The sequence below is a fragment of the Capra hircus genome, chromosome 14 (genome assembly GCF_001704415.2).
Source record: "Capra hircus breed San Clemente chromosome 14, ASM170441v1, whole genome shotgun sequence".
Classification (NCBI taxonomy): domain Eukaryota; kingdom Metazoa; phylum Chordata; class Mammalia; order Artiodactyla; family Bovidae; genus Capra; species Capra hircus.
This window is the reverse complement of record NC_030821.1, coordinates 59,224,791-59,237,269: the sequence shown is the minus strand read 5'-3', so window position 1 is coordinate 59,237,269 and position 12,479 is coordinate 59,224,791. Positions and strand designations below refer to the sequence as shown.

Below are 12,479 nucleotides of genomic sequence, written 5' to 3'. Positions count from 1 at the left end.
GCACCTCGCAAGTTTCTTCTGCCCCAGTTATTATTCCAAGTGATCTACACATCTGTCTCCAGTTTCCTGGGATTCAGTTCCAGACGTGAAGCCTCATGTCTGCTGCGTCACTGTTGTTTAGTCGCTCAGTTTGCGACCCCATGAACTGTAGCCCACCATGCTCCTCTGTTCACAGGATTTCCCAGGCAAGAACACTGGAGTGGGTCAGGGGATCTTCCTGACCCAGGGACTGAACCCACAACTCCCACACTGGCAGGCAGATTCTCTACCACTGAGCCACCAGGGAAGCCCATTGCATCATTAGTTCTTACCAAAGGGATTATAATTCCTTACAGAATATGTCTGTTTTAAAACATCTTCCCTTTTTGGAGCCCAAGTAAAGCCTCCAGGTGTTTAACACGGGAGGTAACTCCAAGCTCTTGGCCTGGTAGCTATTTAAAAGACAAACAAGCCCAAACACCTGCACAGAAGAGTTAACTTGACAGTTTTGCTCCTGTTTCTGGAACACCGTGACTTTTCTCAGAACACGAGTCCTTCTTTGTGTCATTCTAAATTTCTATGGATAAGAACTCATGAGCCTATTCTTTTGCATTTATTTCTCAATTCCCTAAGCAGTTTACTTGATTTAAAAATAAAAGGAATGCCAGTTCAGCTTCTTTGCCCAACCCAACATCTGTCCCCATTTGTTAGAACTGAATGACAAACATGGCCCATCTTCCTCTGCTTCCTGTGTTGGTGTTTTGTCTCTGGAGCAGATGTTACAACCTGTTAGTACAGAGTCCACGGGGGTCTCTTTAGATAGATGTGGGGGCTCTGTGTTAATGGGTACAGAATTTCCTACCCTAAGAGAGTAAATTATTAGGAAACCAGGTCTTTCTGAAATCAAACCTCTGGCCATACGTTCCACGGCAGTGCAATGTGGAATTGCATGATCCTCTCTTAAGGTGGGTGTCAGCACAGCCCACACAGGACGTGGCAGAGGCAGAGGGGAAGAACGTGACACTGAAATTCAAATGTGTGTTTGCATCCCCCACTCACCTGTGGCAATTTTTTCTTACACTTGGCATGAAGAACCGGTGGGAACAGATGTGAGCATGGTCTACATTTCTGCTCACATTCACTGGGCCTCTTTTCTTCCAATCTTCCCTCTGGCAGCTGATAAAGAATCAGTTCAGTTCAGTTCAGTTCAGTCACTCAGTCGTGTCCAACTCTGAGACCCCATGAATCGCAGCACTCCAGACCTCCCTGTCCATCACCATCTCCCGGAATTCACTCAGACTCACGTCCATCAAGTCGGTGATGCCATCCAGCCATCACATCCTCTGTCATCCCCTTCTCCTCCTGCCCCCAATCCCTCCCAGCATCAGAGTCTTTTCCAATGAGCCAACTCTTCGCATGAGGTGGCCAAAGTACTGGAGTTTCAGCTTTAGCATCATTCCTTCCAAAGAATACCCAGGGCTGATTTCCTTTAGAATGGACTGGTTGGATCTCCTTGCAGGCCAAGGGACTCTCAAGAGTCTTCTCCAGCACCACAGAATATTAACACATATTTATGAAATTCAGAAGGATGGTGCCGACGAGCCTATGTGCAGGGCAGCAAAGGAGACACAGGTGTAAAGAGCAGATTTTGAATTCAGTGGGAGAGGGAAAGGGTGGGATGATTTGAGAAAACAGCATTGAAACATGTACGTTACCATATGTAAAACAGATAGTGCGAGTTTGATGTATGACGCAAGACACCCAAAGCCGGCGCTTTGTGACAACTGGGAGGGATAGGGTGGAAAGGGAAGTAGGAGGGGGATTCAGGAGGGACGGGACACATGTATACCTATGGCCAATTCATGTTGATGTATCACATAAAACCATCATACTATTGTAATTATTCTCCAATTAAGATAAAGAAAAAAATAACGTAATCAAATGTGGTAAACCACTTACATATAGAGAAGATGGACAAGAACCAGTTGTGATCACAAAGCCTCTCTATTGGCATCATTTTTCAGAGCACAAACTAGAGAAAAGGCCCAGGCTGACATTTCCCTCATGACTAAGTTGTGAGTGTAAGACTCCTGATGTCCATCACTGCTGATTTAGAGAAAGAGGAAAACTCCTGAGATGGCATGCTAATGTCTGTTACATACCAACTGTGCTGCACTTCCACCTGGAAGCAAAAAGTGATATGGTGGAGGCTCTGGTCCATCTCATACAAATAACTAATTGTTAAGGAATAGAATTTGAGGGACCTCCCTGGTGGTCCATCCAGTGGCTAAGAAATGCCAAATGCAGGGGGCCCAGGTTCAACCCTGGTCAGGGAACTAGATCCCACATGTCTCAACCAAGAGTTCCCATGCCACAACTAACGATCCTAGAGGCCTCAACTAAATCCCAGCACAGCCAAATGAATATTGTTTTTTTTAAAGAACTAGAACTTGAGACTTCCCCCCAATTCAATGCAATATAAGTTGGGGTTCATCCCAGAATGAACAGAAAACAGCGCTCGCTGGTACAGCTTCAGTGATGTGGGGTCATGCCCCAGCCTTGGGGGGCTAGGACAGAAGCCAACATGGAAGCAGTCAAGCTCATACAGTGAGGTGGCTTCCATGCTGGTGGTCTGCACAAGTCAGGAGCAGGGGTCATAAAGGAAGGTCTTCTCAGCAGTTTTAAACCACAACTGTAAGTTTCTGTAGTGGAGAAAAGAGAGAAGATAACTCTAAGAAAACAGAATGTGAATGTGCAGAATACATTTCAGGCCAAAGCATTGCTTATCAGAACTCAGAGCATTTTCCTCATCTTTGTGTCTTTACATATGCAGTTCCCAAGGGCATTTTTGGAACTTTTTGCATGTTCTGAACTTTTAAATTCTGAAATACTTTGCAAATTCATGTTAATCTGTATATATAATGTGTGTATAAATACATAAAGTATATGTTTAGGGTAAGCTCTTTTTTCATGCTACCAACGAACAAATGCAAGTTTGTCAGAATAAAATGTGAGGACTGTTCACAGACAGCATCTCTCACACCCAAAAAGAAGTGGTGCTGGCTTTTAGGATTGTCAAGCTTGTTCTCATTCTCTCACTTTCCCAAACACGCTGGAAAATTAACACGTAATGCTTACCATTGCCACATTGATGATTCCACTGAGAATATTTTTAAAGCAGTGGGGTAATTTTATTGTGGATTCAATACACTGGTTTTCTTTCTTCTTTTGTATTGGTTTGAAATTTTCAGTAGTAAATATTTTTTTAAAAGGTTATCAGAAAGGACTCCTGTGGTGGTCCAGTGATTAAGACCCCCTGCTTCCACTGCAGGAGATGCAAGTTTGATCCCTGGTTGGGTAACTGAGATCCTGCATGCTACACAGCTCGGCCAAAAATAAAAAATAAATACATAAATTTTACTTTAAAAAGAAAGGTATCAGGAGAACTTACAAGCATAAACACTCTGGAACTTGACATACATTCTGTCCTTGAAGGCATGTCTCTTGATTGTAAAGCACATAGAGGCACTGACCAGAAAGGGTATTTGTAGATTCTCAAAGTAGCACATCCTTTCTATACCTCAGTTTCATCTCCCTCTTCAAAACTGCAGGGCAGTGGGATGCTTTCAGGCTTCCCAGGTGGCACTAGGGGTAAAGAATCTGCTTGCCAATGCTATAGGAGACATAGGTTTATCCCTGGGTTGGGAAGATCCCCTGGAGGAGGAAACAGCAACCCACTCTAGTATTCTTGCCTGGAGAATCCCATGGACAGAGGAGCCTGGCGGGAGACGGTCTGTGGGGTCGCAAAGAGATGGACATGGTTAAAGCGACTTAGCACTCACAGGATGCCTTCAATGAGGATGAAAATTGCAATGACTCCTCAAAGTGAACCTTTAAGAATAAGAGTTAACTTGGGGCCTTAAGTGATAAGCAGAGAAAGGCTACCCCATCCAGTATTCTGGCCTGGAGAATTTCATGGGCTGTATAGTCCATGGGGTTGCAAAGAGTCGGACACAGCTGAGTGACTTTCTCTTTCCCTTTCACTTTTAATTGATATGCCACTAAGGCAGCTGTTTCCTGTGTGTGCTTGCACAGATACTGTGGTTTGCGGAAGAGCAGACAGGATCAGTCATCACTCTGGTCTCTTATCCTCCATGTTTCCTTTCTAGGTATTTCCACACGATATACCTAGGTATTCGGAGTCGGCAGAGCGGGGAGAACGACCGGTGGAGGTTCTACTGGAAGATGGTGTATGAATACGCGGACGTGAGCATGCTGCACCTACTGGCCACCTTCTTGGAGAGCGCCCCCCAGCTGGTGCTGCAGCTCTGCATTATCGTGCAGACGCACAGCCTGCAGGCCCTGCAAGGTAAGGGCTCCAGTTTGCTCCCTGCACCTGGGGAAGGATTGTCCGGCTCCTTTGTCACAACCCAAGGACCGTTCCAATAGCCTTTGTTGACGCCAGTCACGGTGCTCCTGGTTAATGTCGGCTGCTTGACACCTGCATTTGTGAACAAGGCTTATTTTCTTCCTCGCCTTCACTTATCATGGGTAATTTATGGAAAGACAATTCTTTTTTGCTCTCAAGCTGCCCTCTTGAGTAGGAAAAAAATCCTTATGATTTTACACTTGGTCAGTATGAGAATAGAATCTGCTGAAGTTTTCTGGCTTGTATGATAATTTCCAAACATTTGAAGAAAGACTTATAGTCCTCTCTCTCTTGAATCTTTTATGTATATTAGATATTATGTACATTATATATGTAAATTTATATATATATTTGAATATGAGGGTAATCTCTACCATTTCCTTTTGACATTAAGAGGCAAAGGGAGAGAGAGATTAAAAAGAAATGATAAAGATTACCTTAATATTTTTAAAAAGAAGGTCACGTGGGAAAATGTCAGTATTGAACAATGTATTGTTTGTGTAGTACAAAGTTTTATGAAACAAATATTACCGTCAGATTAATATTTTTGTGTTTTACTATCTTGTTGGATCATCCTCTCAGTAAGATGATTCGATTAATAACAGATCTGCCCTGCCATTTCCTTAGGGCCTGCTGCTCCAATCTTTTCAGAAGCTAGAAGATTAGACAGGCCAGTGGGTAGACGGGTGAATATATATGGAGGATGATGCATACGTAGCCGTGTTCTAAATAGTTTCCTGATGATGTGTCCATCCTGTAATTGATAGATATTAAACAGATAACGTTCTATAATGTGTGCATCTTGTTTCAACCTCAGCAGAGCCTGGCTGTGACTTTCTCTGTGTACTAGGCCATCCTCTAAGCTGAGACTTGATCAGGGGAATCCCTACAGTGTCCTTATAACTCGATATTGCAAGGAGCACATTAACCTAGTAACTGCAGGGAGGGGTGGGAGACATATGACAGGAAAAGACAAGTGGAGAGGGTGCTGGTAGCCAGTGACCCATGGACTTATGAGTTCTTGGCCCAACCCTGGCTCTACACAAGAATAGCTGCAGTGCACGAAGTCTGAGGAAAGAGTCCAAGAGAACCATGGGGTGTGAGCCTCATAGGCCACAAAGCCAATTGGAAGAAAGAGAAGATGGGTGTTAGCACAGAAACAGAAGAGATGAGCTTGGAGAATGTGAGACATATGAATTATCTGTGGAGGAGCATGTCTAGAGATGAAAGACCATGAGCTGCAGAGGGAGGCTCTGGCTTTGCTTATCTCACTTCCTTGCTGTGATATCTGGTGCAAGTCACTTAACCTCCCTGGGTCCCCGTTTCTCAAATGTAAAAGGCACAAACTAAAAGAGATGGCCTACAAACTCCTTGACAGCATGGCCATAGTGTTGATCCTTACAGGGTCAAGCACAGGCATCAAGAGGGGGTCTGTACATGAGGATACAAATGCAGAGGCGATATGAAGCTGAGCCTCTGTCAGGTTGCTCTTCTCCAGAACAACTCACACCCCCCTCTTGGTATAGTTACACACCTGAAAACTCTCTAAAAGAGAAAATCCCATGTACAAGTGGAGGGGGGCTTGCAAGCCACTGTCCAGTGGCCCAGGATTACTAGGCATCTCTACTAGTTTCCTGAAAGATTTGAAAAATCACAGAAAACTTTTCACCCTAAAGATGATGGAGATGGAGGAGGGAAGGGAAGGTGGGTTATAAGTATGAGTTCATCTTTTCCATCTGAGAGTTTGATGTAAAGTTTTACAGAAAAAAAAAAAACAGAGAAAAGGTAATTCGTTGGCTTCATAAGATTGTTCATCCTTAATATAGGAATCAAACCACGTGTTTCTTGGAGTTTTGGCTCTTCCCTAATGCTGTTCCCAGCTTAGCTGCTAAGCTCACTATTGCATCAGGTCTGCTACAGACTTTGGGATTGGGACCTCATCCTTGGCCAAGGCAAGCCTTGCTATGAAAATCAGAGAAACGTAGGATAAACGTGTTCTGTGTCTCCCCAAAGAGGGTCAAGAGACAACTGGATCCAAAGATCACTAGGATCAACCAAGTTGTTGAGCACAGATGAGAGTGAACACCACTGAGCTGCTCAGCCACTCGTATGGTAGCTATTTTCTAAGCAGGGAAGTGGGCAGAAAGTTGTGCTTTAAAAAAAAAAAACACAGAGTAAATTGTTGTTTAGTCAAGAAGTTGTGTCAGAGTTTTTTGCAACCCTGGAATTTTCTAGGCAAGAATACTGGAGTGGCTTGCCATTTTCTTCTCTGAAGGATCTTCCTGAGCCAGGGAACAAACCACGTCTCTTATGTCTTCTGCATCAGCAAGAAGGTTCTTAACCGCTAGCACCACCTGGGAAGCCCAGAAGCTAAGAGGTTTCCCTTAAGCAGACACTGTCCCCAGCCAACCAGGATGAGAGACGACTTGGGTGTGACAACTGCCTCCTTTGTCACATCCTGAGGAGGACTTTCTAGACCCAAATCCCTGGATTTCCAGTTGCTCCACTTTACGGTGTTTCCCAGGTAGCTCAGATGGTAAAGAATCTGCCTGCAATATAAAGTAGGTAGAACAGCGGGCTGGCTCCCCAAGGTCAGGTTAGACAAGGAACCCATCCGCCCCCAGGCCCAAGTCCTTTGTGCTGGGTCCCCATCTCTGTGCCCGGCTCCACCCGGGGATTTCCTCTGGGGAGGGGAAGCTCCGGTGACAGTACCAGCTGTAAGGGGGGACTGTGCCCCTCCCTTCAGATCTGTCTACTTTTCCATTGTTATTCTCATTCGTTCATTAACACAGTTTTAAAATGTCTATTGAGTGCATGATGGTGTGTGAACTGCTGTAAAATTTGTCCTAAAACTTTACTTTTTATTAAGAGTTTATAATGTGATGTTGTAAACAATGCAACAAAACATATTTAGAAATGCCTCATTTATCTGGGTATTTTCCAGAATGAGCTGTTCTACCTTCTAGGTGGGATGATATGCAACTAGGGGAATCTCAGAGTGCATTTGGTTCCCCTTCCCCAGAGAGGAGGCCACGCAGCCCCTACTTGAGCCAGTTGTTCATTAGGGAACAGCTCTCACTGTGTCACAGATGCTATGTGGAAGGCAAGTCGTGGGCATCCAGCCCACCACCACCTGACACATGGGTCTCTGACCAATTCTGTCTCCACTCACCTTGCAACCTGAGGGTCCACCATCCCACCGGAAGGCTGCTCATCACCCCAAGACCGATGTAGCAAAAGCTGTCCTCCCCAGTGCTGGGCAGGCTGTTCCCCCTCCCCTCTGCAGACTGTTCTTCCCAATGCCCTTCATGCAGTGTTCATGCCAAGCAGGTGAGCTCCAGTCCACGGGCACAGTTGTCTCCTCAAGTTGAGCTGAACAAGAGTTAAGTCTGGGTTTCTGAAGCTGTTTATCTTAAGGTCCTTGTTCTTGTAGCCATTTAGTTCAGTTAGGACCTAGGAAATGCGAGTGTTAAATTTGTTTCTATGAAATCTATGCTCATAACTTTGGGAAGAGTGGAGCAGACCAGACAGGACAGTTCATTTCCAAGTTTGTAGCAACAGGACCTCTCTCCTGGTGTCTGGTCTGAGGATGCTGCAGGCCAGGAAGTCTGCACCTGCCGCCCAGCTCTCCTTCATCTTGGTGTGGGCACCAGCCTGCTGGCCCTTCCTATACAACATCTGCCAAGAGCTTGTGCACATACTTTAATGCCCCACACCACTCAGGGGTTTGCTGTTGTCTCTCTGATCCTTAACTGGTGTGTGTTTTGCTTTTTTGTGTCCATTAGAATATCATCCCCAACCAGGAAGACAAAAAACGTTAGTGTCAACTTAAATATTAGTCACAACCTAGAAGTTGAGAGTTATGTTTAATTGGTGGGAATTTTTAGGACTTCAAGCCCAGGAGGCAGCATCGAAAGTGACCGCGAGAGAACTGCTCCAGGGAGGTGAGGAGAGGAGCCAGGTTATATAGAAGTTTTGCAACAAAGGGCAGGTAATCTGAACATCAAAAGATTATTGTGAATTAAAGAAAGCCAGATACCCCAAGTGAAAGAATTTAGTGCTTGTCTATGTAAGGGAAGACGCAGGAGTCTAGGCTCACTGAAATCATTCCTTTCATATGCAGCTCAGCTCTCTGGGGCCAGTATCTTGTGCTTTCTCAATCTGAGCTCTCTAGGGGCTCACTGGAGGGAGTGGCTATGGTCTGACGGCTGTCAGATCACAGGTATTCTTCTTTCCTGAGCTCCCTTAAGGCTCACCAGTTCACAAAGAAGGGCTGCAATTGCTGATGGCTGTGACATCCTTGTTTATTGATAAGTCAGGAAATACTCCATTTCTCATTAGGTATGTCAAAAAGCAGGGATTTAAATCAGGGAATCTACATAGGAAGCTGAAAGGGCAAAAAGAGGATGTTCAAACGAGTCAGAGATTCTTAATCAAAGGAAGCAGCTCTCAGCACTGGGGTGCGACGAATGAGAAAGAGGAGCAGTCTTTGCGGAGGGGCCCAGCCTGGCGAGTGCTGGGTAACGAGACAGGCCAGCCTACCTGCTGCAGAGATGCCCAGGGAAGGACACCAGGCAAGGACGGAGCAAGGCTCATAGGAATATTCTTACTTTTGAGGGCCTGTCCCAGCAGCTGCTCCCCCTGCCACGGTGGGGCTGTGCCCGCCCCCCGCCGCCGGCATGCCAAGGGCTGGAGACCAGACAGGTCCAAGGATGAGAATAAGCAGACCTGAGCTGGAAGCCAGAAAAATGTCTTCTTACCTGGCCCCCCACCTTCCAAGCTCCTGCCAGGGTCCCCTCTTGGCCAAGCCCAGCAGGAAGCTGGTGTCGCGGGTCTGGGGACTCCCACCTGCCAGGCCCCCATTCAGCTGGGCTCCTTTTGCCTGACTCCACTTAAGAGATTCGCTCATCAAGCTAGTTAAAGCTATTCGTGAGTGAAAACTGGAAAGACTGTCATCTGAGACCAATGCACGCACTTTAGACCTTGGCGATGGCGTTGCGTTAAACACACCCACGTAGCCGAATCAGGCAAGTGACACATCTTTTCCTGAGATGTCCAACCAGAGCTCAGTGGTCCCTCAGCGCTGTCCGTCATCAGGCATGATTTCTCCTTGAAACTCGCCTTCCTGCTCCAAAACAGATTGCTTCCTACCTTCTTCTGTGCTCTCACACTTCCAATCGTCTGCCTCCATCACTCCAGACTGCTGGTCTCACTTCCTATTTCAGTGAGAAAAGAGCAGCAGTTAATTAAATTAGAGCTGCTGTATTTTCCCACTGCTAAGTCCACCTGTTTCTGTACCTGTCACCTGGCTTCCCTTTACACATTCCTTCCCAGCTACATGGACCCAGTGCACACAGGGGGCCCACTGTAAACCGCCGGTGGGTACTTGTTGAATCAAAGGAAGAATGATTATCTGCTGGGTGACCAAGTCCTATGCTAGGTGTGCTTGACCCAAAATTGAATGGCACAGTCCTCCTCTCAGAGAATTCAACCTAAGAAAGAGAAAAACCAAAAAATTGTTATGGCTCAGCAAGCTGTGTTCTGTTGGTGGGCATGACAAGGTCACACAGAATGACCTCTTATAGAAAAGGATACAGAACAAGTAGAAAAGCTGCACTGTCTATGACGTCAGGGCACGTTGGAAGAATCAGGGAAGCTTCCATGAAAAGAGCGACCTTTGAGCTGGGTCACAAACGTGTGGAGTATTTTGTCACATTCAATTAAAAAAAAAAGATAGTAACATGAACAAAACCAGAAGAGAGAGGTCAGTGGGTTTGTCTGCACCTGTCTGTTCAGCCATGCTGGCAGATAACCATCTCCTCAAAGCATTGAGATGGCTGGTGTTACTTACAGCACATAATAGATTTATTCCTCCTATTTGAAAGATATTTCTAGTAGCAGGGTATATCCTGCATATTTACTTTACAAAAATACACCGATTTGTCTGTCCGTCTTATTTTTCAGCCTATGTTTTTACATTGTTCAGTACTTGGGGTTAGCAGTAAATTAATCATTTAAGTAGTAAATTGCCAATCTGCTTAATCGCTACATATATGGAGTTGAGTTTTTAAGTTTTTTTAATTTTGATTTATTTATTTTTAGCTGCACTGGGTCTTTGTTGCTCTGTGGGCTTTTTCTCTAGTTGTGGCAAGCGGGGGCTACTCTCTGGTGTTGGTGCAAGGGCTCCTCCCCATTGCAGTGGCTCCTCCCCATTGCAGTGGCTCCTCCCCATTGCAGTGGCTCTTCCTCATTGCAGTGGCTCTTCCTCATTGCAGTGGCTCTTCCTCATTGCAGTGGCTCCTCCCCAGTGCAGTGGATCCTCCCCATTGCAGTGGATCCTCCCCATTGCAGTGGCTCCTCCTCATTCCAGTGGCTCCTCCCCATTTCAGTGGCTCGTCCTCATTGCAGTGGCTCCTCCCCATTGCATTGACTCCTCCCCATGGCAGTGGCTCCTCCCCATGGCAGTGGCTCCTCCCCATTGCAGTGGCTTCTCTTCTTGTGGAGCATGGGCTCTAGGCACACCTGCTTCAGTAACTGGAATGCGGGCTTAGTTGCTCCATGGTGTGTGGGATCTTCCCAAACCAGAGATCAAACCCTGCAGTGGCAGGCAGATTCTTAACCTCTGGACCACCAAGGGCTCCTTTGAAGACCTATTCTCATCAATAACTCTGTAAGGAGAGGCTCACACACCTGACAAGTCTTGTTGGCCACACTGCTCCACTGTGTTGAAAAGTATTGGCAGAATAAACAATGGATGCCATGAGGATAATGATATTATTGATCCCTGTATTTCACATTCAATCACCTCTGAGTCATGGTACCATTCCAAGTTAGAAGAACAGGGAGAAGCTGCATTTGCTGATCACTGATTCAAGTGCTTGAAATCAACTCTGTGTGGTAGCAGCCCCCAGCACAGCTGTGAACAGTTTTGAATTTGAATCATTTTGAACATAATATGAAATAAGGGCCTGACTATTTTTAGGTTCTACTTAATTATCTCCAATAATCAAGCACAAATCTTGGTATTTTTCCACTCAGTATTCCTCTTCTCTCTCTCTCTCTCTCTCTCTCTCTCCTCCTCAGTGAGGTGGGAGTGAGTGTGCATGCGTGTCCAGGCTGTGGGTGACAGACTGGGTGCTGTGGGGGTGGGGTAACAGATCAAACATTTGCACACACGTGGCCCGCAAGACCAGAGACCTGGTGGAAAGTTGTGGGGTGGTTGGTGCAACAAAGAAGCAAACAGAAATAAGGGCTGTCTATGGATACGACTGAGCGACTTCATTTTCACTTTTCACTTTCATGCATTGGAGAAGGAAATGGCAACCCACTCCAGTATTCTTGCCTGGAGAGTCCCAGGGACGGGGGAGCCTGGTGGGCGGCCGTCTATGGGGTCGCACGGAGTCGGACATGACTGACGTGACTTAGCAGCAGCAGCAGCACAGTGAATAGGGGTCCCCAAACACCCACTGTTCCTTTGTCTTTCTTGTGGATTCCTGGTTTATCAACCTCCAGCTTTTGAAGTGCGGTGCTGGAGAAGACTCTTAAGAGTCAAACCAGTCAATCCTAAAGGAAATCAACCCTGAATATTCATTGGAAGGACTGATGCTGAAGCTGAAGCTCCAATACTTTGGCCATCTGATGCAAAGAGCCAACTCATTGGAAAAGACCCTGATGCTGGGAAAGATTGAGGGCAGGAGGAGAAGGTGGCAACAGAAGATGAGGCAGTTGGATGCCATTACCGACTCAATGGACATGAGTTTGAACAAACTCAGGGAGATAGTGAAGGACAGGGAAGGCTGGCATATTGCAGTCCATGGGGTCGCAAAGAGTCAGACACAACTGAGCGACTGAACAACAACAACTTCCACTCTCCCCTAATATTTCAGTAATGTTTCAGCACTTCATACCTTCAAGGCATCAACTCATGGGAAAATGCACAACCTAAGAGATGTGAGTCTCAGTTTTATTCAAGGACCTTACTGACGGTGATAACCAAGGAGAGGGCCTCTCAGCAACTCTGAGGAAACTGTTCCAAAGGGGTAAAGGAGGAACTAGTTTGCCTATGATTTCG

General features: G+C 46.0%; 1 protein-coding gene across 1 annotated transcript in view; it reads left to right on the top strand.

Moving 5' to 3' along the window:
• The window catches only part of XKR4 (XK related 4), a 313,040-nt gene that overhangs the window by 190,081 nt on the left and 110,480 nt on the right, over positions 1 to 12,479 (top strand). Inside the window, exon 2 of the mRNA XM_018058505.1 lies at positions 4,149 to 4,348. Within this exon, the coding sequence (XP_017913994.1) occupies positions 4,149 to 4,348 (200 nt within the window). The remainder of the gene's footprint in view (positions 1 to 4,148; positions 4,349 to 12,479) is intronic.